The sequence below is a fragment of the Bos grunniens genome, chromosome 27 (assembly GCF_055505025.1).
Source record: "Bos grunniens cultivar Pamir isolate PY7600 chromosome 27, Bosgru_T2T1.0, whole genome shotgun sequence".
NCBI classification, from domain to species: domain Eukaryota; kingdom Metazoa; phylum Chordata; class Mammalia; order Artiodactyla; family Bovidae; genus Bos; species Bos grunniens.
In genome coordinates this window covers 38,212,137-38,240,031 of record NC_141191.1, presented here as the reverse complement: position 1 = coordinate 38,240,031, position 27,895 = coordinate 38,212,137, and the positions used below count along the sequence as shown (strand labels likewise).

Genomic DNA, 27,895 nt, shown 5'->3' with positions numbered 1-27,895 from the left:
ACGTTGTGTGTACATGACACATTGTGTATGTGGTGTGTGTATGTGGTATGTTGTGTATGTGTTGTGTGTACATGGAGTGTTGTGTATGTGGTGTGTTGTATATGTGTTGTGTGTACGTGGAGTGTTGTGTGTGTGTGTGTGTGTGGTGTGTGTGTGTGTGTGTGGTGTGTATGTGGTATGTGTATATGTGATATGTGATGTGTATGTGGAGTGTTGTGTATGTGGTGTGTGTATGTGGAGTGTTGTGTATGTGGTGTGTGTATGTGGAGTGTTGTGTATGTGGTGTGTGTATGTGGAGTGTTGTGTATGTGGTGTGTGTATGTGTTGTGTGTATGTGGAGTGTTGTGTATGTGTTGTGTGTATGTGGTATGTTGTGTATGTGTTGTGTGTACATGGAGTGTTGTGTATGTGGTGTGTGTATGTGGTGTGTTGTATATGTGTTGTGTGTACGTGGAGTGTTGTGTACGTGGGGTGTGTGTGTGTGTGTGGGGTGTGTGTGTGTGTGTGGTGTGTATGTGGTATGTGTATATGTGATATGTGATGTGTATGTGGTGTGTTGTGTACGTGGGGTGTGTGTGTGTGTGTGGGGTGTGTGTGTGTGTGTGGTGTGTATGTGGTATGTGTATATGTGATATGTGATGTGTATGTGGTGTGTTGTGTATGTGTTGTGTGTGTGTGGAGTGTTGTGTACGTGGTGTGTGTGTGTGGTGTGTGTGGTGTGTATGTGTTGTGTGTACATGGAGTGTTGTGTATGTGGTTTATGTACGTGGAGTGTTGTGTGAGTGGTGTGTGTGGCTCACACACATTCTGGTTCTCACCATCACTTTCCACGCTGGTCTTCCTCATCCCTGAAATGAGACTCAGCTCCTGTGCTCTCCTCTAAAGCACCTGCGAGAAACAGCCGTGAAGACAGCGGCAGAGAAGAGCTCGCCTTCTGCGATGGTGCCTTGCATTTAGATGGGGACTTGTATTCCCATTTTAAATGTAAACAGCTCCTTTCCCTGAAGAAACACAAATACACAGATGCGCTTCCATTATGACTGCTTCCCGAGGGAAGGGCGGTGGCTTTTGCCTCACCAACAGTGCCGAGGGCATCCGCTGTTCAGCCCTCCCCTGGGACCCCAGCCGGTCCTTCGACCTTCCGTGGCTCAGCCTCATCACCCATATTCCAAGTGATGACAGCAAGAGTGTCCATTCATTCATTCAGTCCTTATTACTCTCTTGTGATCACGCTGCTTCCTGGCGCATTTCCTGGTGCATTTCCTGGGGATGCCACAGGGCAGGTGTCACCTTACACTAGGCATCCTTGGGAAGGAGGCTTAAAGTCCACAGGGGACTGCTCTCTCTCTCGGGTACCCCTCGGGGCGCCCCGCTCCCCACTCAGGCTCGGGGCCGGGGCCAGCTCCAGCTGGTCTCACCCTGGTCTTGGTTCCTTGCATGCAGAGCTGGCCCGGGAGCTGCAGTTCAGTGTGGATGACATCAACAGGATCCGTGTGGAGAATCCCAACTCCTTGCTGGAGCAGAGCCTGGCCTTGCTGAACCTCTGGGTCACCCGTGAAGGCCAAGACGCCAAGAGTCAGTACCGGGGCGAGGGCACAGCTGGGACCCTTCTCTCCCCAAAGCCTATGCCAGGAGCTCACCAAGCAGTTCTCCCCAGAACTTCTCCCTCCAGATTCCTGGGGTGCTGTTGACCTTTGGGACCAATCATTCTGCACACTCTGTCTCTCACACACACATACTCAAGTGCACACACACGCAGGCACACACCTCTGAGGGTCCCTGGTCTTCTGGACAATCCCGCCAGGAGGGCACGCCATGACCTCTTCCCATTCTCAGGATGAGTTTGCAATCACACCAGGACCCCTAAAAGACTGCGTCTGTGCAGGGTGTGTGCCTCTTGGTTGAATTTATCAAACGAGGACTGTCCCCTCAGAGCCCAGCCAGGAGTCCCCTCAGATGCAGTTCTTGTTCCCCCAGGATTTTCTTCAACCTGGAGGGAAGATGTGACTCACTCTTTTCAGCTCCTCAACCACATTCCCGAACACAAAACACTAAGAGAAACTGAGTGTTTACATTTGCATCTCAGATCAACTAGCAAGGACCAAAGATTTCCAAAGGACAGACTCCAATTCTTCTCTCTCTCATTTTCTTGTAGTATTCCTCTTGTCATTGTTCTGTTGTTTAGTCGCTAAGTTGTGTCCAACTCTCTGCCACCCCATGGACCGTAGCTCGCCAGGCTCCTCTGTCCATGGGATTCTCCAGGCAAGAATACTGGAGTGGGTTGCCATTCCCTTCTCTAGGGGATCTTCCCGACCCAATGTTTCCTGCATTGGCAGGTCGATTCTTTACTGCTGAGCCACCAGGGAAGCCCCAGCATTCCTTTTGGGTTACAAAAGAAAAACGTCTTTCCATGCCTTGAAATTCACCACTGTTGGGGTTTGGAAAAGGTCTGTTAAAGGATAACAAAACCCAAGCCTCCCTCACTTTACTGTGCTTCAAAGATACTGCACTTCTCCCCCCAGATTCATCAGGTCTCTTGGTGCCAATTTCCAGCAGCATCTGTTCATTTTGTGTATGTCACATTTGGGGAATTCTCTCAGCATTTCACAGTTTCTCATGATGACTGCATTTGTCTCGCTGTTCTGTGATCAGGGTCCTTATGTGACTATGAAGACTCACTGAAGGCTCAGAGGAAAGTTTGCATTTTTTGGCCATAAAATACCTTTAAGATATGTACCTTGTTTTTTTTCTGGACACAATGCTATTGCACACTTAACAGACTAGAGTGTAGTGTAAATGTAACTTTCATATGCACTGTGTATCAGTTGCTCAGTCCTGTCTGACTCTTTGCCACCCGACCGCCTGAAGCCCTCCAGGGCCCTCCCTCCATGGAATTCTCCAGGCAAGAATACTGGAGTGGGTTGCCATTCCCTTTTCCAGGGGATCTTCCGGACTCAGGAATCGAACCCGGGTCTCCGACATTGCAGGCAGATTCTTCACCATCTGAGCCACCAGGGAAGCCCCTAGAAAATCAAAAAATTTGGTTTCTGGCTCTTGTTGGCTTTATTGCATAGTGTGGACGGAAACTGCATCATCTCCCGGTCTACCTGACTTATCCTAGAGGTAGTTTGTTTGGACTTCTAGAAAAGAAGGGGCCTGCAACCCCCGACCCGCCCCGCCCCCCCCGCGCGCGCGCGCGCGCACACACACACACACACACACACTCAGAGCCGCGCGCACACAGACACACACACACTCAGAGCCGCGCGGGGCTTGGGTAGCGGCCCGCGAGCGCCCTCTCCCTCCGCTCTGCCCGCAGTGGAGAACCTGTACGCCGCCCTGCGGAACATCGACCGCGGCGAGATTGTGAACATGCTGGAGGGCTCGGGCAGGCAGGGCCGCAGCCTCAAGCCAGATCGCCGGCCCGCCGACCGGGACTACTCGTCGTCCCCCTCCCAGATGAATGGTGAGTGTCCCCCGGGCGTGGGGGGGCAGGCCGAGCCGCCGCCGCCTCCTGACCCTCCCTGGAACCTTCTCACCCGGTGGCCGGAGGTCAGTCTCCCTCTGGATGGGCGGTGGTGAGAGCAGAGGTGATGGGGGTCCCGGGGGCGGGGGGCCCAGCAGGATAGGAGGGGCGGCTGCCGCCCCCGCTCCGCTACCCTCCTCTGCTTGCCGCGCCCTCCAGCTCTGCGCAGACCCACCTGAGACCCTCGTCCGTCCGTAGGCACGAGGTTCTGGAGGAGGTCTCGGTTGGGGACCAGCGGAGAGGTGTCCTTAAGCCCTCCTGCTACCCCTTCTCTGGGGCTAAGCGGGCTTTTTCCTTTAAGCCAGTTTCTGCTTTTGTCTCCCTTTTTTCTCGCCCCATCCCTTCCCCATCACTTGTTTGGATGCGGTTTGGCCTGGCACAGAGTCGCTCCCCCTCCGGTGACCCCGCTCCACGGGGCCTTGACCTTTGCCCCCAGTACCCCCTCTGCGGCCTTTAGGACACCTTCCTTGAAGCAGAGGAGGGGCCGTGTGGGGAGCAGGGCCTAGATCCCGTTTCCCCTCCATCTGTGTCTGTATTCAGAGCGCACAGAGGCAGGCCCAGCCACCTCCTGCTGGGATGGTGGGAGCTGGGACCCTTCCTTCCTCTTGATCTCTTGACTCCACGTGCTGGGCCATCAATCTCTTTAAAACCCACAAGTTGGATCAGAGACCTGAGGTTCCTTACAGGCCTCGAAAAACAATTTGGTTCTGGGGACCCGCTTTCCAGGTGCAGGGTATGCTCCTCCACTCTACCCCTCCAGCTTGCCCACCGACCTCCCCCGGCTCCCAGGTCACCAGCCATCCCGGCCACTCCCACATGTGTGCCTCCATGCGGGCCCCTGTGACCGGAGCTTGTGAGAGAGTGGAGGCAGGGGGCAGGGGGCAGGGGCCTCCCCAGTGAATGCCACGCCCCTCACACTGGTCTCTCTCCCCGAAACCTGGCGTCCAGCGCCCCCGAGCGCAGGACTCATCGGATGACTGCGTCCTACGGCCTGTCTCTTCTGCCTCTGACCTCACCTGGGCTGCTGCTCTCGCCCACACTGCCTGCCTTCACTGCCTCACCCCCGGCGGCCGGGGTTCAGGGCTCTCAGCCTCCCCAGATGCTTTTCCCAAGGACCCCCAGCCTGCCCCCTGGGGTGCGGGGGGCTGCCTTTCCAGCCAGGGCCTGTGTGCAAGCTCCAGGCTGTCCCCGGGGAGGAGGCACACTCTCAGCCCCAGCGTCCAGGGCTCCCAGACCAGCCCTCTCCCTGCCCCTTGGGGGACTGGCTGAACATGACGGGGACCGCTAAGTGACCGACTCTCTTTCACAAGGACTGAGGAGGGGGTGGCCGAAAAACACTGCAAACTGGGAGAAATCAAGAGATGAGACACTTTGCCCTTTTTTAACTAGATAACCCAGTCCCTTGGTTGGGTTTATTAACAGAAGCCCAGACTTGGTTCAGTCAAGGCAAGGCAGCAGTTTTGAGGGTTTTGTACCCCAAATCTATGGACACCGGGCACATAGAATTATATGAGGATAAACAAGGCAGGTACAACAATTAAAAACCTGTCAAGGGGACAGATCCTAAGCCAAGTGTTCTTATCACAATTAAAAAAAAAAGTTTTATTAAGGGCAGTTACATACCTAAGTATTTATGAATGTCTCTTCTGGCCCTGGGACTCCCGTGGGGCCTGGAGACTCTAAAGCTGGAGCAGAGAGTTCTAACCCCCATGGGCCCGAGCCCCATGCCCCGTGACTGTGGAAGGGCAGTCCAGTTGGGCCGCTCATTTGGCAAATATTCTTTGAACACTTGTCACCCACCAGAGGTTGTTCTAAGCCAGGCAGATAAGTCAGTTCTCAAACAGACCCCGAAAGGAGCAAAGCCCCAAACTCAGCCTTCATGGAGCTTGCCTTCTGTTGGGACAGGCAAGCAAAAATTTATGGAAGTGAGTTAGATAATGTGCTAGCAGGGTGATGAGGGGGAAAAATTGGAGTCAAGCAAGGTTGGAGTGTGGGATTGAGGGGTTAGATAGTCGGGTAGGAGTGGGTAGCATGTGAACAGAGGCTGGAGAGAGAGGTGGGGTGGGCATGTGAACAAGGGAGAGAGTGCCCCGACCAGCAGTCTGGGCAGGGGCCCCGAGCAGGTGGGCCTGGTGCGTCCGCAGAGCATGGAGGGTCCAGAGCGGAGGACAAGAGGGCAGGGGCCGCAGGAGGCCAGCTCCTCCAGGCTGCAGTGGGGACGCTGGTTTTACTGGGAAGGCGATGGAGAGCCATGGCCGGTCTGGAGCAGAAGAGTCCCGAGAGCTGACGAGTTGACCAGGGGTCCTCCCCACTTTGATTGCAGACACACTCTGAACGCTTCCGTGCTTCCTGGCCGCTCTGTCGCCTGTCAGCCCTTCCGAACCCCTCATCCCGTGGGTGTCCCGACAGGCGCGGGCCGTGTGCCCTGCGTGCTCGCTCCCGCCAGGCCGGAGCAGACACTCAGACGTCCGCTTGGTCCATCCTGGCCTTTCGGGGCACCAGAGCTGGCTTCTGTGTGTTTTTCCTGCCTTCTGCCTTCCTGTCCCTGGAAAACCATGCCCTCCTGGCCCGGGGAGGAGGAGCAGGAAGGATCGGAGGTGGAAGAGCAGGCAGACGGCTGCCCCCTGCACTTCCTCTGGCTTTCTGTCCCCGGGCCAGTCCGGCCCTCGAGCTGATGGCCACGGCATTCCCTTGTTTCCTTTGTGCTTTCCCTGCTCTCTGCTCGTCTAAGCCTCCCTTGGCCACTGTGGACACTCAGGGCGGTGATTGGTTGCTCTGTGGTTTCAGGAAGATAGGAACCTGAGCTCTCTCATCCATCCTTCCTGGCTCTTCTTGCTGGGTTTGTCTGGACTGGCCGGGGCAGAAGGGCCAGTTTGCTTCTCCTGTACAGGAGAGAACTACCCCAGAATCTGGGAATAAATGTGAAATGTGAAGGAAAAAACTTGCCCATAGAGCAAAACAAAACAAAACAAAACTGTGTTCCTAAAAATAAAGGATTTCTCATATGAAAGGGAAAGATGGATATCTCATATCCTATTCAGTCAACTCCATTTGATTTCATGGGTTGGATGCAGCGTCTACTTGGAAATATAATATGTCTTGTTTCTTTCGACTCTTAGCCCAGCTAGGGAAGTGTGGCTTCCGTCTGAGGTCAGGCTGTCTGTCCACCTCTTGTCGAGTCTGCTGCTGACATCAAATTATTAGGGTCGTCGTTCCATCTGGGTTAACAGAGAGCCCGGGTGACAGCTGAGATAAGGAGGGGCTGGAATCAGGGGGTGGGTACTGCTGGATTGTCCTGCCCCAAGGCTGTGTGTTTGATTGCCTGTTACCTGATTTCCCCAAAATACAACCCCGAGGGGACAGCTCTAGACAGGGATGGGCTGGTGACCCAGGTATGGTAGGGTCACACGAGAGACTGCTCAAGAGACAGGCACTTCTGGATCTCAACCAGAGGACTCAGCCAACCTTCCTGTGCTCTGGTCCACCCAGACTTTGTTTGATAATCCTTGCTGAGCATGGCCTCTGCTCAGTAGGAATCCCCACTCCATTGAGTATGGCCACCTACAGCCTCAGATCCATGCTTGTGGGGGTGTGGGGGGGTCAGTGGGGTCTTCTGGAGACTCAGAGGGGGCAGGGAGCATAGCCCCCAAGCCCTGTGATCAGGGAAGGGGCTCCAGGATAAACACGAGGCAGAAAGAAGTCCTGAGGAAGGGTGTGCATGAGTTCTCTTTGTGGACACACTTTCATTTGGGTGAAATTCCATTTATGTGAACCCCAGGAAGTTTCAAGGTGGTAAAGTCACCAAAAATGAGACTCAGACATACTGTGACTGGCAGAGTTATTACCCTCTCTCACCCTTAATCACATCTTACTGAGATTCCCAGGAGTGATAGAATGTTTATCCAGCCATATCTGAGAAGCTGTCTGAGATGCAGTCCACTTTTGGCTAAGATAAGGCAACAAGTACTGAACATATCCCTCCTGCTTAAAACAAGCAAAAAATGGACAAGCTATATGAAACAGCAGTTCTCAAGACACTGACATCAGGCAGTAAAGATCAGTGATATATGAAACGTGGAAAATAAATGAGATGAACCCTACAATTGCCTGGATTACTGCCTTGAAAGAGTTTCTAAGTCATGGAGGAAGGAAGAGAAATCCAGAAGAACCCCTGGTTAAGGAGAAGTTTCTGGCAATCCAAGGAGATCAGGGAAGCTGGAATTCCCTAGAGAGACAGCTGCACAGAGACAGGACTCTGGAGAGCTTCAGAAGGTCCCCCACAAATTTTGGTTGATTATTAATCGTCTATTCCCAACAGTCAGACTGATTGTCACAGACGTTGCATAGGGAACACAGAGTGGTCCTCCTCGATAATGGAGAATGATTAGCCCTAGATTGATCAGTGCTCCCACCTAATCAACCTTGAAAGCAAAACTCAAGAGGATCAACCTGTTTTCAAGTAACTCAATGACATAACAGAACAAAGCTCAAGAATCATTTGTTGTTGTTCAATGCTAAGTCATGTCTGACTCTTCACGACCCCATAGACTGGCTCCTGTGTCCTCCACTATCTCCCAGAGTTTGCTGAAATTCATGGCCACTGAGTCAGTGATGCCATCCAACCATCTCATCCTCTGCTGGTCCCTTCTCCTTTTTGCCTTCAACCTTTCCCAGCATCAGGGGCTTTTCCATTGAGTCAGCTCATCACATCAGGTGGCCAAAATATTGGAGCTTCAACTTCAATAACAATCTTTCCAATGAATATTCAAGGTTGATTTCCTTCAGGATTGACTGGTTTGCTTTCCTTTGCAGTCCAAGGGACTCTAAAGATTTGTTACAGGAATACAAAATATCCAGCACCCAACAAGATAAAAGTCACAGTGTCTGACATTCAAATAATCCAATTAAAGATTCTCAGACACACATTCAAAGAGGCAGGGAAACAAAACCCATAATGAGAAGAAAAATCAATCAATTAAAACTGATGCAGATGTTAGAATTAGTAGACAAGAATGGTAAAACAATTATTATAACTATTTCAGATGTTCCAGAAGTCAAGTAGAAACTTGGAAGATGTTTTTTAAAGACCCAAACCAATCCCCTAGAGGTGAAACTACAAGATATAGGTTGAAAAATACACTGAATTAAATTTCATTAAAGAAGAAAAGGTGAACTTGGCAACATAGTAATAGAAACTCTCCAAAATGAAACACAAGAACAACAAAAAATCTTTAAAAGCATCAGTGAGCTATGGGGCAATTTCAGGTGGCCTAATATTTGTGAAATTAGTTTCCAACAGAGAAAGGGGCTGAAAAAGTATTTGAAGAATTAATGGCCCAGAATTTTCCAAGTTGACAAAAACAATAATTACACAGATCCAAGAAGTTCCGTTAACCACATGAAACATGAAGTCTACTATACCAAGGCACATTTTAAACAAATTAGTCAGAACCAGTGATAAAGTTTTTAAAGTAGCCAAAGGTGGGGGAAAAGATGCATTATATATGGAGATAAAGATAAGGATTATATCATATTTCTCACTGGGAACAATGGAAGTAAGTCAGCAGAGCAATATCTTTAAAGTAGGACACATCTTTAAAGTAGAACATCTCTAAAGTAACCTAGAATTCTATACCCAGCAAAAATAACTTCCAAAAATGAAAGCAAATAAAGATATTGCCAGACATACAAAAACAGAAGGAAGTCGTCAACAGGAAGTGACTGCTACAAGCAATTTTTTTTCATAAAATGTCCTTCAGGCCAAAAGAAAAATGACACCAGAAAGAAATATGGATTTATATGAACGAATGAACAGTGCCCAAAATGCTAACTATAAGGATAATACATAATTTTCTCATTATTTAAATCTCTTTAAAAGATAACTGTTTAAACAAAATAATATGTTGTGTTTATAACATATACAAAAGTGACATGTATTACAACGAAGGTACAAAAGTTGAAAAAGTTGAGAGAGAAAAGTGGAAGTATATTATTGTAAGGTTCTTATACTATATGCAAAGTGTTATCATATCACTTAAAGGTAGACTGGGGTAGTTTAATGATGTATGCTAGAAGCCCAAAAGCAATTCCTAAACTACTCAAAGAATCATAGCTAATCAGCCACCCAAAGAGATAAAATGGAAATTTTCAATTAACCCAAAAGAAGGCATAAAAAGGGCTTCCCTGGTGGCTCAGCGGTAAAGAACCCACCTGCCAGTGCAGGAGACATGGGTTGGATGCCTGATCTGGGAAGATCCCACATGCTATGGAGCCACTAAGCCCGTGTACGACAACTACTGGACCTGTACTCTAGAGCCGGGGAGCCGCAACTACTGGGTCCAAGCGCCCTAGAGCCCGTGCTCTGCAACGAAGGAAGACACCGCACTGAGAAGCCCACGCACCACAGTTAGAGCAAGACTTGTGCAGCAGCGAAGACCTAGCACAGCCAAAAATAAGTGAATAAAATTTTTTTTTAAAAGGCATAAAGAAAGGGAAAAGAGAACAAAAAACTGATGGGACAGAAGTAGAAATTAACAAATGATAGATTTAAACCTAACCACATTAATAATCTCATTATTGTAAATGATCTAAAAAAAACAAATTAAAAGGCGGATATAAAGGTAAATTTCAACTATATACTGCCTACAGGAAATGTCTTTAAGTATAAAACACAAATCCCTTAAAAGTCAAAGGGTGAGAAAACATAAATTATGCTAATGCTAATCAAAAGCAGACTGAAGTGGCTGTAATAATACCAAACAAGTAGATGTAAGAACAAAGAATGTTACCAGGGATAAAGAAAATAATTTCATAAGGATAAGCAGTCCATCAAGAGGGCATCGCAGTCTTAAATGTTAAAGCACAAGTAACATAGCTTTCGGAGAAGGCAATGGCACCCCACTCCAGTACTCTTGCCTGGAAAATCCCATGGACGGAGGAGCCTGGTGGGCTGCAGTCCATGGGGTCACTAAGAGTCAGACACGACTGAGTGACTTCACTTTCACTTTTCACTTTCATGCATTGGAGAAGGAAATGGCAACCCACTGCACTGTTCTTGCCTGGAGAATCCCAGGGATGGGGGAGCCTGGTGGGCCGCCTTCTATGGGGTCGCACAGAGTCGGACACGACTGAAGTGACTTAGCAGCAGCAACATAGCTTTAAAATACATGAGCAAAATCTGAGAAAACCACAGTGAGGCATAGACAGGACCACAGTTATAGTGGGAGATTTCAATACCCCCATCTTGCTAATTGATAGAACAGGTAGAAAAATGAGTACCCAAATAGATTTGAACAGCAGTCATTCACCTTGACCTGATTGACATTCATGGAACGTTCCACCCAATGACAGCAGAATACACAGTCTTTTCAGTTGCGCCTGCAACAGACCGACATAGAGCATATTCTCAACCAAGGGCCCCGACCCCTGGGCCACAGTCCACCCGTTAGGAACAGCAGGATTGAGTGGCGGGCGAGTGAGCGAAGCCTCATCTGTATTTACAGCTGTCCTCAACACCCACATCACTGCCGGGGCTCTGTCTCCTGTCAGAGCGACCGTGGTGTTCAATTCTCAATAAATCGAACACAATAAATGTAATGCACTTCAATCATCCTGAAATCATCTCCTGCACCTGGTTCATGAAAAAAATTGTCTTCCACGAAACTGGCCGCTGGTGCCAAAAAGGTTGGAGACCATTGTCCTAGACTATAAAGCAAGTCTTGATAAATATCAAAGAATTTAAGTCATTCAATGTATATTCTCTGACCACAGTAAATTAAATTACAAGACAATAACCAAAAGATACATAGGAACTCCTTGGAAGCTAAATAATACACTTCGAAGTAACCCGTGGGTCAAAGAAGAGAGCAAAAGGGAAATTAGAGAGTATTTTGAATGGAATGAAAATGAAAACACGCGATGTCAAAATGTATGGGATGCCAACAAAGCAGTATTAGGGGGAAATTTATAGCACTAAACATCCACATTAAACGAGAGAAAAGTTCTCAAGTCAGTTACCTCAGCTTTGTAATATTTTCAGATACTGTAAGAAGAACAACTTAAACCCAAAGTAATCAGAAGGAAGATAATAAAGATCAAAGCAGAAACTGATGAAACTGCAAACAGAAAACACTGAAGAAAATCAGTAAAACCAAAAGCTGGTTCTTTGAAATGATCGATAAATTGATAAGCACCCAGCCAGACTGATCATGAAAGAGAAGAAAAGAATTACCAATATCAAGAATAAGAGGTAATATCACTGAAGATTCTATAGGAAGCAAAAGGATGATAATACTATGATAATTTTATTCCAGTAAATTTGAAAGCATAAGCGAGATTGACAAAGTTCTTGGAAAGTACAAACTCAAAGCTCACATAGGAAGAAAGAGATACTCTGAATATAGTAAAGAAATTAAATGCATAATTTAAAACATTCCCACCAATTTATAAGTTGGAGCAACCACTATAGAAAATAGTACGGAGGTTCCTCAAAAAACTGGTTGCCGTGTAATCCTGAACTCCTACTCCTGGGTGGATATCCAAACACAATTATTATTTGAAGGTGCACGCGCCATAATGTTCGCTGAAGCACTGTTTACAGTTGTCGAGACATGGAAACAACCTGTCCATCAACAGATGAGTGGATAAAGAGGATCTGGTACATAGATACAATGGAGTATTACTCAGCCATTAAAAAGGATGAAATAATGCCATTTGCAGCAACATGGACGGACCTAGAGATTATCATACGAAGTGAAGTAAGTCAGACAGAGAAAGACAACTACCGTGTCATGTCACTTATATGTGGACTCTAAAATATGACACAGATGAAGTTATCTATGAAACAGAAACAGATGCAGACATAGAGGAAGGACATGTGGTTGCCAAGGGGGAGGGGAGCTGGGGGAAGGGGGACTGGGAGTTTGGGATCAGCAAATGCAAGCTATTATATACAGGATGGATAAGCAACAAGGTCCTACTGTGTAGCACAGGGAACTAGATTCAACATCCTATGATTAAACAGAATGGCAAAGACTATGAAGAATATATATGTATATAACTGAATCACTCTGCTGCACAGTGAAAATTAAGACAACATTGTAAATCAACTATACTTCGATAAAACAAATTAATAAAAAAAAGAAAACATTCCCACCAAGAAAACTCCAAGCCTAGATGACTTCACTGGCAAATGCTACCAAACATTAAGGAAGAAATAACTCACTCAGAAAATTTTAAAGGACATAATATTTCCCAGCTCATCCTATGAGGGCCGCTTTACATTTTTGGTCAAAAAGAAAAGGAAAGAAAGAAAGCCATTATAGAAAAACTGTAGTTTTTCACACCGATAAGGAGTGAGTATTTATGCAGAAACTCTAAATTTTAGCAAATCTAAAGCCAACACTATTTAAAAGGACAAGCCATCACGATCAAGCGGGGTTCGTCCAAGGAATGGAGAATAGTTGAATATTCAAAAAGAAATCAGCATCTGGCTTTGCATGTAAGGAGCATGGATGTCACCACACCATGCTGACAACAAGTAAAAAGTAAAGACTTTGAAAAATCAGTAACTCTTCTAGAATCTGTAGGAGAAGTGAGGACTTAGGGCAAATTGCTGCTGCTGCTGCTGCTAAGTCACTTTGGTCGTGTCCTACTCTGTGTGACCCCACAGACAGCAGCCCACCAGGCTCCCCGGTCCCTGGGATTCTCCAGGCAAGAACACTGGAGTGGGTTGCCATTTCCTTCTCCAATGCAGGAAAGTGAAAAGTGAAAGTGAAGTCGCTCAGCCGAGTCCGACTCCTAGCGACCCCATGGACTGCAGCCTACTAGGCTCCTCCGTCCATGGGATTTTCCAGGCAAGAGTATTGGAGTCGGGTGCCATTGCCTTCTCTGTTAGGGCAAATTACTATCCCCCAAATCGGACAGTCTGATTTGTGAATATGAAGAGTAGCAATTTACTGGAGCAGAGACCTAAAGGCATCTACAAAAAAGCCTGAAGCTAACATTACACTTGATGGTGAAAGACTGAGTGCTTTCCTCCCACATTCAGTGACAAGACAGCCATGTCTGCTCCTGCTGCTGCTGCTTTTTTTTTCTTTTCTTTTTTTAAATACTTATTTTTTGGCTGCACCTCGTCTTAGGGCACTCAGGTCTTCAATGTTCCTTGCAGTGTGTGGGATCTCTTCGTTGCAGCATGTGATATCTTGTTCCCTGACCAGGAATGGAACCCCGGCCCCCTGCACTGGGAGTGAGGTGTCCTAGCCTCTGGACCACGAGGGAAGTCCCACTAGCCCTGCTTCTGTTCACCACTGTCCTTGAGGTGCTCGAGGACCTCAATAAGGCAAGTAAGAGAAATAAAAGGCAGCTGGGTTGGAGAGGAAGAAGTAAACTGTCTTTGTTCATGGACAACGTGATATATATAAAAATCCGATGGAAGCTAATAAATGAGTTTGGTGAGGTTGCAGGATACAATTTCAGTATATAAAAAAATCAATTGAATCCTATATACTAGCAGTGTAAAAGTACAAACTGAAATTGAAAAAAGAATAGCCTTTACAGTAACATTGAAAAAATAGAAATACTTGTAGGTGAATCTGATAAAAGATGTAGGAAATATACACTGAAAACTACAGAACACTGCTGACAGAAATTAAAGAAGACCTGAGCAAACTCCAGGAGATCGTGGAGGACAGAGGAGCCTGGTGGGCTGCAGTCTGTGGAGTCGCAGAGTTGGATACGACTCAGCAACTGAGCAACGACAAATAAATGGAGAGATCCACTGTTCTCATGGGTCAGAAGACTCAGTACAGGTGTCAGTTCTCCCTGAAATGATCGAAATATCTGATGCAGCCCAATCAAATCCCAGTAGGCTTTTTTGTGAAAAGTGACATTGTTCTAAAATTTATATGGAAAAGACCTAGAACATCCAAACAACTTTGAAAAAGGACAAAGTTGAAGGATTTATAATGACTTCAAGAAATGGCAACCCACTCCAGTATTCTTGCCTGGAAAATCCCATGGACACAGGGGCCTGGGGGGCTATTGTCCATGAGGTCACACAAGAGTCAGACACGACTTGGTGACTGAACAAGATTTATTACAAAGCTACAGTGACCAATGCAGTGTGGTATTGCCATAAAGATAGATAAGTCAGTGAGTCCAGACATAGAACCACACATACAGGAACAACTGATATTCAGCAAAGATAATTCAGTGGATCATTTTTACCACATATCATGCTGGAGCAATTGGACATTTATATGCAGAAATGAACTTTGATTCATAGCTTACATCATATGCAAAAATTAAATCAAAATGGATCATAGGTTAAATGTAAAACCTGAAACTATAAAACTTTTTGATTAAAACATAAGAAAAAAAAAAAACCTTAGAGATCTTGGATAAGGCAAAGATCTCTTATATGCAATACCAAAAAGCGCAACCCGCAAAAGAACAAATCAACGAGTTGGACTTCATCAAAAACATCTGCCCTTCAAAATGCACTATAAAAAATGGAAAAAAAAAAAAAACAACAAGCTACTGATTGGGAGAAAGTGTTGGCAAATAATCATCTGATATAGGACTTGTATCCACAATACATAAAGAACTCTCAAAACTCAATAATAAAAAAACAACCCAAGCTTTAGAATGAGCACAAGATTTTAACTTAACCAAGAAGATATACAAATGGCAAACAAGCACACAAAAAGATACTCCACATTATTAGTCATCAGGGAAATACAAATTAAAACTATTGATATAAGGACGTACACTACACAGCTGTAGGAAAACTAAAGTGAAAAAGACTCACCATACCAAGTGTTGAGGATGTGGGGAGCCTGGGACCCCCATGCACCGCTGGTGGGCATGTAAATGGGCCACTTGGGAAAAAACTTTGGTTGTTTCTTTAAAAGTTAAAGATATCCCAACAGTGTGACCTAGCCATTCAGCAAAAACAATGGATGAATTGTCAATACATGCAACAACATGGATGAAATTAAGCTGAGTTAAAAAAAAAAAAAAAACAACCCAGATACAAAGATTCCACACTGTATAGCTCCATTTAGATAAAATTCTGGCAAATGCAACTAATGTCGAGTGACAGAAAGCAGATCAGTGGTTACCTGGGGGCAGGGTGGTGGAAGGAAGGACTGCAAAGAAGCCTGAGGAAATCTTTCAGGGATGATGAATGGCCCCCTCATCACTGTGCTGATGGTTTGTTTCATGGGTGTTTCCCTGTGTCCGAAATTATCAGATCATCTACTTTAAATGCATGCATTTAGGGCTTCCTCCATGGCTTATGGAGTGATAAAGAGTCTGTCTGCCAACCTAGGGGACACAGGTTCAATCTCTGGTCCAGGAAGATTCCACATGCCACGGAGCAGCTGCGCCCGTGTGCCATAACTACTGAGCCTTTGCTCTACAGCCTGGGAGCCGCAGTTCCTGAGCCCACGTGCCTCAGCTGCTGAAGCCTGCACACCCTGAAGCCTGTGCTCCACAGCAAGAGAAGCCACCACAATGAGAAGTCCTCGCATGGTGACTAGAGAGTGGCCCCCATCGCCACAACTAGAGAAAAGCCTGCAGAGCAACGAAGACCCAGCACAGCCAAACAAATTTTATATATATATATATATATATATAATCTGCATTTATCATATGCCAACTGTACCTCCATGAAGCTATCTTTAAAATATTGTATTGGCAAACTCTAGAACCACTCTGTGTCCCTTAAGCAAGTTGCTAAATCTCTGGTTTCCTCATCTATAAGGTAGGAGTAATGTGACAAATAAAAATAAAATGTTGGATATATTTTCATGAGAGAGAACTCAATTAGTAATGGTAATAATGGAATAATGCTTTCAAGAATAATAACAAGAAGAAAACTAATTATGTGATTCTTAAACGGCCTGCTCATCTCTACCTGCAGAGGTTTCTGTGGAGGGTTGGAAGGCCGTGGCCCTGGTTTTCCAGTTCGGTCATAATCTCACACATAAGACTTGGTGTCACTATTGTGGGGGGCTCCGATGCACACGTGTCCCCTACCCTCTGCTTTGTTCTTCCCAGTTTGGCCAGAGCTGGGGGGCTCCCTTGGTCCCTGTCACTGCACAGCCCTCCCGCCAGCCCACACCACCCCCAGACACCATGGTTTCTTCCTCCTTCTCCTAATTTGGGGATGCAAAACCATGTAGACGTGTAGGAGTCTTGTAGATCAGGCGGGAGGAAAGCTCCCATGGAAGATTAGGAGAGTCAAGCACATAGCTCACTTGCCTGCAACCTTGCACACCTGTCCTCATTAGCTGTCGCCGTTTCACGACTTACGGGCCAGGTCATCCATCCTGGTTCCCGTGTCCCTCCTGATTCTGAAGGCTCCGCACGGGGACAGGCTTCTTGTCCTTGGAGTGGACAGTCCGGGGAACCAGCTGGGGAGATCGTGGGGTAGGTTCAGAGATGGAGGATCCAGGTGAGCTGGAGTCATTGGGAAAACGTCGTGAAAGAAAGAGGACGAAGAGAACCTGCCCCTGTGTGTGTGTGTGTGTGTGTGCGCACGCCTGTGTGTTTATAGTCCCCAACCCTTTAGCATGTATGGGGCCTGCCATGGAAGCAGACCTCAGTATTTTTTGGTGGGAGAAGTGAGTGAATGAGGACAGCTGAGCTCTGTCAGAAGTCTAGCAGCTGGAGGGCAGGAGCTGAGGCCCAGCTGGGCGTGAGGTGGGCCGGTCTGGCCAGGAGAGGGGCTGAAAGCCTGGACGCAGCAGAGGGGGCCGAGTGACGTCCGAGTGGTGGGATGGAGAGTGTGGACACTGTGTTAGGGGCCTCTCTGGGCTGCTGGAAGGGCCCCTGGAGGCCCTGCAGGGCAGCCCCACCCACGCCGCAGGTCCCTTTGGGCTCTGCTGGATCTTCAGAGGTTGTGGGCGCAGGCGTACTCCCAGGACCCCAGACTACCTGGACCCAGTGGAGAATTTTGGCTTCTAGCCCTTCCCCTGCCTGTGGATCAGCACCGGCTCCAAAGCAAGGGCAGCGATCCCCTCCCTCACCGCAGTTAGAAGGGGCTTAGGCTCCTAACACACACACCGATCTCACACTCATGCCTGCGCCCCCACAGTATCCTGACATCTCCACACCAGACCCAGTCAGGAAACTGTCCGGGGTCGGGGTCCTGGCATATCCCCAGGGAATAGGCGTGAGACCAGGCGGCATGTCAGGGGCCCAGGCCCTCCGGCTCCCCGCCCACGGGCTCACGGCTGACCCCGCCGGAGCAGGCAGACTTGCGAGGGAGCGGTGATGTGCCTGGCACCTCGTGGGCCCTCTGACCCGGCCTCCCGCTGTTAACCCTGGAGTACCGCCCCGCACCCTCCCCCCCAACCTCGGTGCCACTTTAGACCCTTCCCAGTTCCTGGAATCCATACGCCGCTGCTTGTAGACGGCTTACCCCATCCCAAACCTCCTCGGGGTTTCCCGTTTAACCACCGCGCCGAGGTCTGCGGATGCTCTCTGTGCTCGCCAGACCCCCACCCCCTACCCCCGGCAAGGGCACAGTCACCCACAGTGGCTCTGGGGTTGCCCCCCTCCCTTGGAGGTGCCTCCCTAACAGAGCACCCCCCGCCCAGAGCTGTGCCCAGGGGACCAGGGTGCAACAAGAGAGCAGCCCCTCCTTCCACGCGGCTGTCGGAAGGCTCGGGCGCAAGCCTTTGGATCAAGGCGTCTTGATCCCTGCTCTGGACTCGGAAGAGCAAGGGTTCCATTCTCTTCTCTTGGAGTCCAGCCCCCACCCCCGGCTTGCCCCGCGCCCCGCGCCCCAGAGCCTTGTCATCTTGCCCACGTGCCTGGGCAGCAGCCGCAAGGCTTGGGCAGTCCCGCCCCGGAATGTGCATGCCCGATCGTGGCCAAGCCTGTGCGCTCGAGTGTGTGGCCCTGCACGTGCGCACGCATGACGTAGGGCGCCGCTGGAGCACGTCTCCTCTGTCTGCCCATCCAGGTTACTCGTCGCTGCAGGACGAGCTGCTGTCCCCCGCCTCCCTGCACTACGCGCTCCCCTCTCCGCTGCGCGCAGACCAGTACTGGAACGAGGTGGCCGTCCTAGACGCCATCCCCTTGGCGGGCACGGAGCATGACGCCCTGCTGGAGATGTCTGACATGCAGGTGTGGTCCGCGGGCCTCACGCCCTCACTGGTCACTGCTGAGGACTCCTCTCTGGAGTGCAGCAAGGCCGAGGACTCGGACGCCACCGGGCACGAGTGGAAGCTGGAGGGGGCGCTCTCCGAGGGACCCCAGGGCCCCACGCTGGGCTCTCTGGACCTCGTGGAGGACGACACGGTGGATTCAGATGCCACAAATGGCCTTATCGATTTGCTTGACCAGGAGGAAGGTCAGAGGTCAGAAGAGAAGCTGCCAGGTCATGAGAGGCAGGAGGACTCAACAGGTGCAGGGCAGGACTCAGAGCGTGAAGTGTCTCTTGTTTCAGGCCAGCAGAGGGTACACGCCCGAGTCTCAGAAACCCCCACCGTGAGTTGGGCGATGGACTCGAGCCAGGACAGGTAAGGGCAAGGGCTGGGCTGCCGGGCGGGGTGCCTTTTGCCATCCCGGGCTTCCGGGGGGGTCCTGTGCCTAGCAGCGAGTAAGGGGGGAACTTTTATATGCTGCTGCCCCCCAAACCTTGTGTGCCAAACGCCCTGGAGGAAATAATTCAGTAAGGTGCCAGCTTGCCCCTGCACCTCCCAGCCAGCACGCAGGCCTCTGTGTTGTGATAAAGAGTGGAGCTGCGTCTGCAAAGGCCAGTCCTTCCCCGCCCCACCTCCAACTCCTGTGCAGCCCCCAGGAGAGAGGCTGGGGGTGTTGGGATGGGGAGAGCGATTGTCAGGCTGGGACAAGCCACGGCCCTGGCAGTACAGCAGAGCTGGGGGCCCTGGGCCTGGTCACTGCTGTGTCGATTGTTGAAAGCAAACCATAATTGGAAACCTGGAAGCTCCAGGGCCCAGGCAAGCGGGTGGGCAGTCACAGGGCCTGCATGTGACGGAGCTGATAAGGCTGCCCTTTCTAGTTACGCCTCTCCGGAGGAGTGAGGCCAATTGGGCTTATCTGGGCGGGACAGAGCTTCAGCTGTTGAAGATGGTTCCTCTCCTGGGTAGCTCCTGGCCACGCTTCCTGCCATGAGAAGGCCTGGGACCCGGCCAGGCTGGCAGTGCAGGTGGAAGGGCCTCGTGCGCCTCGGTGGACACAGAGTGTCCAGGCCACGTCCATGCGGTGGACAGCCCACCGCACCCTGGCGCTTGGGCTAAGTGCAGAGGGGTCTTGGGGCGAGAGCGAGACAGACAGATGAGTGACAGGTATCACCGTGGCCTCTGGGGCTGGCCCAGGAAGGGCGTGGCCGAGGCCCTGTCCTCCCTGTTGCTTTGCTCCTCAGTTTCCCCAAAGTACACGGTTCCTGTGCTCCCGGGAGGCCGCGGCCACCCCCGTGGAGCTCAGGTCCAGCCTGACCGTGGGAAACCTGCTCCCCTGTCCCCTTCCCACCCGTGTCCCCCTCCCAGAAGCCCCGGCAGATGGCGCCTCCCCAGGGAGGAGCCGCTCAGTGTGGCCCCATCCCCCAGCAGGACGGAAAACAAAGCCGTTTAGGAGACAGGATAGCCGGGATTCATTCAGTGCCCCAGATGAACCCTTTGATTCTTGAGGAAAATTGGGCAGGCTGAGCGGTGAGGATCCAAGGTGAAACTGGGCCTCCCAAGCACTGGCCCTTTGCTTAACAAGCATGGACTGGATGCCCGTGTGTGCTGGCCACTGCACCGCTGTGACAGTAGCGTCCCTAGACAGGGACCAGGGGCCTGGCGGCCAAGCCTCAGAGCATGACTGGCGGGCTCTGTGACCTGGGCCAGCCCTCCCGTGGGGACAGATGGATTTCATTCATTCACCTGACAGTGAGTATTGAGGCCAGCTGTGTGCCAGGCCCCTGTGCAAATGCCTCCAAGCCAGGGTTGTGGCCTTAAGCAAAACACTGTCGCCACCCGCGAGACATTTGTGTTCTTGTGCAGCGGTCCCCAGTCTTTTTTGGCAGCAAGGACCGATTTCGTGGAAGACAGTTTTTCCATGAAGTGGGGGTGGCGGGGGGGATGGTTTGGGGATAATTCAAGTGCATTGCATTTATTGAGCCCTTTATTTCTATTCTGATTACATCAGCTCCATCTCAGATCATCGGGCACTGGATCCTGGTGGTGGGGGCCCGTGTTCTAGGTAGGGGAAACTGAAAATAAACAGATAAAGTAAATGGATTGGAAAGTAATTTTAAAAAAGAAATGCTCATTAGTGCCAAGTGCTGAAAAGAAAAAATAAAGCAGGAAAAGGGGAGGGTGGAATTACAGAGAAGGCGGCCAGGGGCGCCTGAGAGTGACTTGGAGGAAAGACGTAAAGGAATTCAGGTGACAAGCCCTGTGAGCATCTGAGCAGAGGTGCCTCAGAGGCCCTGTTGGTGCAAAGGCCTCAGAGCAGAGCATGCCCACCGCACTCCAGGGACAGCGAGGAGCTGGCTGCACCTGGAGCAGGATGATCAGGGAGGTGGTGGGGCCTGACATGGCAGGCCTTGGGGTCCTAGAAGGACTGTGGTGCTTCTTGGGTGGGATGGAGAACCGTCGGAGGGTTCTGAGCAGAGATCCAAGGTGATCGGGCCACAGCCAGATGCGGCCAGGGGTAGACGCAGGGAGATGAGGTGCAGGAAAGTGACGTGGACCCAGATGGTTGGCCAGGAGTAGTCATGCTCAGGATGTATTTTTGGAAGTGGAATCCCAAGGATTTGCTGGCAAATAAGATATAGTGATTGAGAGAAAGAGGGGGTGTCCCAGAGGACACAGGTGTCCTTGAGCTGACACCTGCAGGACCCAGGGTGCCGTCTGCTGCAGGGTGGGGAGACAGCTGGGGAGGAGCCCCTCGGTGAGGACTTGAGCCCACGAGATGCCCATCAGAGACCTCCAGGCAGGTGTCAAGGAGGCCGTTGGACACACAGGCCTGCAGCTCAGGGACGAGCTGCTGGGGACCCGCCGGTGGGCTTAAAGCCACAGGTTGAATGACCTCACCTGGGAAGTGGATATAGACAGGGAGAGAGGTCTGAGAACTGAGCCTGGGAAAGTTAGGAGGAGACACAGAGGACACTGGGAAGGAACGGCCGGCGAGGGAGGGAGGAGCCCGCACTTGTGTTCCTGAGGCTGTGGAAGAGCCTGCTTTGAGGGGCGGGGGGGTCATCCCACCTGCTGAGCCCCGCCGTGAGGACTGTGGGATGGGAGCACCATGGGGGGCTGGACGGCGGGTGTGGGGACCCCTGATGACCAGACCATCACAGGGCCACAGAAGCAGAGCCGTCCACTCAGAGGACAGGCCCAGCGGCACCGGTGTCTGCGTCCCTGGACGGGGCCGATGCTGTGTGCTGGTTCACGCCCTCCCAGCCTCCAGAGGGCAGGGCAGGCTCCAGACAGGGAGGACCCCCGAGAGAGGAAGCTGGGGGTGACGGGTGTCCTCGGTCTCTTCCCGGGGGCCAGGGTGCACGACTGGGATGCGGAAGGCTCTATCGTCTCCTACCTGCAAGAGGCTGCACATGGCTCCCAGCTGGAGGAGGCCCCGCTGGGCCCACACTTATTCCAGAGAACAGTCGGTGGCTCACCAGAGCTCGAGGAGGGCCCCGGGCCTGCGGCTGAGCAGTCTGAGGTCGGCAGGGAGCAGAGACCGCCCAGCCCCCAAGAGTGGACGCAGGAGGCTGGCAGCACCGTCTCCCTCCAGGTAAAGGTGGGCGCCCTCGGGCAGGGAGGACCAGGGTCCCCGGCATCCACTTACTCGCTCAGACCCCCGCTGTGAGTGGTTTCTCTTTAAAGCCTGGGGCGGTGGCTTCTCTTTCTGTCTGCCCATCTGTCAGCCTCCGTGACCCCTCTGAGGGCAGGGAGGGGCTCTCCTTGATGGGGGTCCAGAGACTCCCAGGCACACCTATGGTGCCCCTTTCCCGCTCCCCACCGCCGGCCGCCCTTCATATGCCTAAGGTGGTCACAGGATAAGAGGGGGGCTCTGTAGTTGTTGTTCAGTCTCTCAGTCGTGTCTGACTCTTTGTGACCCCATGCACTGCAGCACGCCAGGCTTCCCTGTCCTTCACTATCTCCCTCAGAGCTTGCTCAAGCTCATGTCCATTGAGTCGGTGATGCCATCCAACCATCTCATCCTCTGTCGCCCCCTTCTCCTCTTGCCTTCTATCTTTCCTAGCATCAGGGTCTTTGGAGGGCTGGTTTTGTTTTCTTTTTCTGTCATGTTTTAGGAAGAAGGGCTTAGAACCCAGAGGCCCGGCCGCTGGCTGATTTGGGTCTTACCCAGTCTTTGGGGCCAATAACCAGCTACTCTCCTCCAGGCCCCTGGGTCCCCTTGTGTAAATGGGGTAGAGAAAGGATTGTCGCCAGGGTTCACTGGGGTCTCTGTGCCCATGCGGGTAGACCCCTGTGGGGACAGGCTGGGACGGCAGTGGAGGGCGGGGGCGACCCCTGCACAGGCTGTGGCCTCCACCCTCCCTTCAGTCCCCGCTACTTACTTTATTTATTCGGTTTTGTCTTGACTCCCCATTTCCTTGGACATCTGTTTCAATGTGTTTTTTGAAACCTTTTTGCATTGTGAAAAATTACAAATAGATACAAAACCGGGTAGGATAGCCTATCACCTTCCAGCACACACTTCCCCCTGACGTTATCTTGAAACTAATCCCAGATGTCTTATGATCTTGCGTGCATGCTCAGTCGCTGCAGTAATATCTGACTCTTTTCAATCCCATGGACTGTAGCCTACCAGGCTCCTGTGTCCATGGGATTCTCCAGGCAAGAATACTGGAGTGGTTTGCCATGCCCTCCTCCAGGGGATCTTCCCAACCCAGGGGTCGAGCCCAGGTCTCCTGCATTGCAGGTGGATTCTTTACCGTCTGAGCCACCAGGGAAGCCCAAGAATACTGGAGTGGGTTGCCGTTCCCTCCTTCGGGGGATCTTCCCAGCCCAGGGATCCATCCCTCCTCTCTCACGTCTCCTGCATTGGCAGGCGGGTTCTTTACCACTAGTGCCACTTGGGAAGCCCGTTATGATCTTGACATAATTTTTTTTAAATAATTGTATTTATTTGTTTACTTCTGGATGCGCTGGGTCTTCGCTGGCATGGACTTTTCTCTGGCTGCGATGAGCGGGGGCTGCTCTTCCTTGCAGTGGCGTCTCTTGTTGCTCAGCACGGGCTCCAGGCGTGTGGGCTTCAGTCGTTGCCGCTCACGGGCCCTGGAACTCGGGCCCAGTCTTTGTGGTGCCCTGGGTTTAGTTGCTCCGCGGCACGTGGAATCCTCCCAAAGCAGGGATCGAGCCCGTGCCCCCTGCACTGGCAAGTGCGTTCTTATCCACAGAGCCACCAGGGAAGTGCTTGACATCGTTTTAGTTTGTGTTTGTATGAAGCGGGAGTCACCGCTCTGTAACATGTATCGATACTTTTAGCACATGCGTAGCGTGTGCTCTGCATCTCCCTGGTCCCTCGTCTTCCACGCGCACGTGTCCTCTTCTGCCCTCCCCTTCACTGCCAGCTTCTCCCCTCGCCCCTGTCCCAGCCCGAGCCTTGCAGGTACCTCTGAGGACCCCAGGACCGGGTGGGCTCCACCATGGCCTGGGCTGCCGGCTGCCAAGAGGTGCCAGGAATTAAACAGGGTTTTATTTAGAAGCCGTCCCTGACAAGGACATGCCTCTGATGGCCGGGCTGCTGCACCCGTTTTTAACCCCAGGCCACCCTGGCATTCTTGGTGGTCAGACTGCACCCATTTCTGCCACTCCTGGTCGTGCACACTTGTCCCAAAGCACCAGGCCCACCCCCACACCCTGGGTCTGTGCCCCCCAGACCCAGGTCTGTGCACCGCGAGTCCTGGGGACGACATCGCATAGGAGCCTGTCTGGGCTCGGCTTTGTGGGGAGGGGGAGGACTGGAGAGAAGGCAGGATCCTGGAGAAGCAAACCCTCCAGGGTCATTGTGCCCAGCTGCCTCGTTTACAGATAAGGAAACTGAGCCCCAGGAGGCCCGGTGTCAGGGTAGGGAGAGTCCCAGCCCTCCCGGTCCCAGGTCCCTGTCTAGGGTGGATGGGAGGGTGGGCGAACTGTCTCCTCACGGTCTCCTGGGGCCCCGGGGAATGATTGAGAGGCCTGTTTAAGGTGACAGTGTGCAGAGCACCTGTTGACTGGTATTTCAGTGAGCCTCAAAGCTCAGTGGGGGCTGGGGGGTGGTGGTTACTGTAACTAGGGACCTTAGCCTGGAAGGCAGCCAGCCCCTCTCTTCGGCCCGGTAGGCAGCATCTGACCTTGGGCTCCTGGCCCAGGCTTGGACCCAGGGCTCCAGGGCCCCCTACATGTGCTGTGTCTGCATCCCTGGCACTCCTGTGTTGCGATGAGACAAGTCATTAACCTCTCTGTGCCTCCGCTGCCCTTGCGTGATGTGGGAACACCAGAGACACGACGGTGTTAATGTAACCGAGTTGATGTGTGAAAGGGCATGCAGAGCCCCACCTGGGCAGTGGGCTGCGTGGGGTGAGGGCCGTCACAGTCCCTAGCGGTGGGTGGGCTCACAACCCACCCCTCATCTTGACGGCTGTAGAAACCGAGGCCCGGAGGAGCGCCCCCCCGCAACTCCTAGCCACCCCGCTAGGCCTCCAGCCACCCTGCGAGACCTCCGCAGGGTCAGGGTGCCAGTCCTGATTCTGGTTCTTCCTGCCATGCCCGCTGCTGCCCAGAGAGGAGCAGCCCTGTCCTGGAAACGGGACTCCTTCGAGCCTCAGCTGCTGGGCTGCCTTGCGGAGCCAGGCCTGCAGAGGCGAGTTGCAGGCGCCTGGTTCCTGGCCCTGGCGCTGCCAGCCCCGCCTGGGGAAGAGCCATGAAGGAGAGGCCCTAAATAGACACTCTGGGACTCACTTGCATTTAGGATGGCTGTGCTGCCTAAGGCAGGGCAGGGGGGCCACCGAGGGCCACGGGGCTCATGAAATCACATGGGCTCCCAAGGCCCCCGCCACCAGTGCTGGACACCTGCGCTCCTGGGGCTGACCACTCACCCTGGGGGGGTGCTATTTTTGAAACAAACCCTGCACCCTCCAGGGTGTTAGCTGGCTCCACCCCACGAGCAAGCCAGTGGACATCCCCGTGGTCCTGGTGGTAGCCGCCTAGGACACACACCAGGAACCGCGTTCTGCAGACGTCTGATTTTTTTCCCAAGTCCTAAATGGGACCCTTTTCCTGGGCACAGCTAAAGCTGCCTCTGGCTGGCACAGGGGCGGGCTCTCGGTGGTGGGGGTGGGGGCAGCGTTGTTCAAAATGCCCTTTAACACGCACGTCCGGTGCCCGGGACGCACACACCTGCCGGCTTCCCTCTGGCCCTGCTGGACAGCCCGGGGCAGCTGGCTCAGGAGCTAGAATTACTGGGGCCTGACGTCAGCCAGGCCGGGGGCAGAGGCGGGCGCTCAGCCGGGCAGGCACTTGCGCGGCAGTTCCACGGTGGGGGCCCTGCAGCCTCCCGTGCACCGGGGAGAATGGAGCGGGTCCTGGGGGGCCTCCGGAGTCCCCGGGGAGAATGAGCGGCTGGCCCCGCCGCCCTGGCTCCGCAGGCCCTGGAGGCCTGGGCTGGTGAGCAGTCAAGGATGTGGACCTTCGTCACCCAGCTCCTGGTCACCCTGGTGCTGCTGGGCTTCTTCCTGGTCAGCTGCCAGAACGTGGCGCACATCGTCCGGGGCTCCCTGGGCTTCATGCTCAAGCACGTCCACCAGGAGCTGGACAAGGAGCTGGGGGAGAGTGAGGGGCTGAGTGATGATGAGGAGACCATCTCCACCAGGGTGGTCCGGCGCCGGGTCCTCCTGAAGGTAACCTGGGGTAGGGGGGGCGCGGGGAGCACCAGTCCGGTTGCCCCACAGGAAGAGAGGTCGGGCGGCCTGGCTGGGAGGCGCTGGGGATGTGCAGGCCGGAGCTGGGCGGCACTTTCCCGCCCTCCCCACCTCTCGTCCCTCACGATGGCTGAGAAGGATCCGCTCTGGGACTCAGGAGGCTGGCCCTCCTTCTGCTTCTGTCCACAACCAGCTCAGGGAGGCAGAAAGACCCCACCTTGGGGTGCGAGCGTCTGTGGCTGGGGTGTTCTTCCCCTTAAAGTGCCGTAGGAGTAGACGCCAGGCTCTCCCTCCCTCTCCTGGGAGCTCCTCCGTCAACCTGCATCATCGCCGCCCCTGTTTTCCCCATTCCGGGGCATGATGGCAGGGATCCGTCACTCAGCGCTCCCGTGAGCCTGGGCTCCCCTCCCGACCTCAGGCCCAGGGTCCCCAGGGGTGCCCGCCCCCCCACCCCCGGCCTCAACTTGGAGCAGCCACTGGAAGTCAGTCCAACTCACTTCTTGCTGAGTTGCGGTTTCCTGCCAGGGTGGGGTCTCATCAGACTCTGGCTGCTGCTGCTACTGCTAACTTATTTCCTTATTGGGCTTCCCTGATGGCTCAGTGGGTAAAGAATCCGCCTACAATGCGGGAGACCCATGTTCAATTCCTGGGTCGGGAAGATCCGCTGGAGAAGGGATAGGCTACCCACTCCAGCATTCTTGGGCTTCTCTTGTGTGGCTCAGCTGGTAAAGACTCTGCCCGCAATGCGGGAGACCCAGGTTTGATCCCTGGGTTGGGAAGATCCCCTGGAGAAGGGAACGGCTACCCACTCCAGTATGGCCTGGAGAACTCCATGGACTGAATAGTCTACGGGGCCGCAAAGACTTGGATGCGACAGAGCGACTTTCACTTCCCCTTTCTTTCCATCTCATCCCCTCTTATCCATCTCGAGTTTTCTACCTTCCTCTGATTCCAGGGGAATGAGCTTCAGAATATTCCAGGGGAGCAGGTGACAGAGGAGCATTTCACAGATGAGCAGGGCAACGTCATCACCAAGAAGGTGGGTGCAGAGTCCCCCCTGAGCTGGGCAGAGGGCTTTGAGCTCACCCTCAGCTTCTTACTACCCTAACAGCAGGGTAAGCCCGGCTCAGATGGGACGGTTCGGGTACCTGCTGCAGTTCCAGACGTGGCGGTCCTTACTTTGCCTGATACAGCCTGAGCTCAGCTGGGGCGGCTGTGTTCCAGAAGGACGGGGCCCTGTGGATACAGCCCAAACCCAGTCCTGTGACGCCTGGCCCTGAAAACAGCTGTGTCACAGCAGTGTGGGGGTCCCCATGGGGCTTCCTGAGATAAAGAGGATGTGAGAACGCATGGGGTTGGCCGCAAGTTTACAGCAGGAGCCGTGATTCTGCCGGACAAGGGCTGTGCTGGCTGAGGCTGAGCGGTGTGGCTCCAGTGCACACGCTCGCTTGGAGCAGGGCCCGGTCTTTCCTTTCACATGA

At 52.4% G+C, this 27,895-nt stretch overlaps 1 protein-coding gene across 16 annotated transcripts in view; it reads left to right on the top strand.

Annotated features, from left to right (window-relative positions):
• The window catches only part of ANK1 (ankyrin 1), a 241,630-nt gene that overhangs the window by 205,064 nt on the left and 8,671 nt on the right, over positions 1-27,895 (top strand). For 7 of the 16 annotated variants that reach the window (XR_015155928.1, XR_015155927.1, XR_015155926.1 and 4 more), the window contains exons 37-41: positions 1,444-1,575; positions 3,320-3,466; positions 18,501-19,059; positions 22,042-22,279; positions 27,370-27,453. Coding sequence is in view for 11 of the 16 variants with exons in the window: in XM_086379618.1 (XP_086235744.1) it covers positions 1,444-1,575; positions 3,320-3,466; positions 18,501-19,059; positions 22,042-22,279; positions 27,370-27,453 (1,160 nt within the window). In the remaining 5 variants the exon portion in view is untranslated. Of the gene's footprint in view, positions 1-1,443; positions 1,576-3,319; positions 3,467-5,849; positions 5,977-15,857; positions 16,334-18,500; positions 19,060-22,041; positions 22,280-25,979; positions 26,394-27,369; positions 27,454-27,895 lie in introns of those variants that run through there. The other 9 variants (XR_015155930.1, XR_015155929.1, XM_086379627.1 and 6 more) reach the window with 5 other exon arrangements.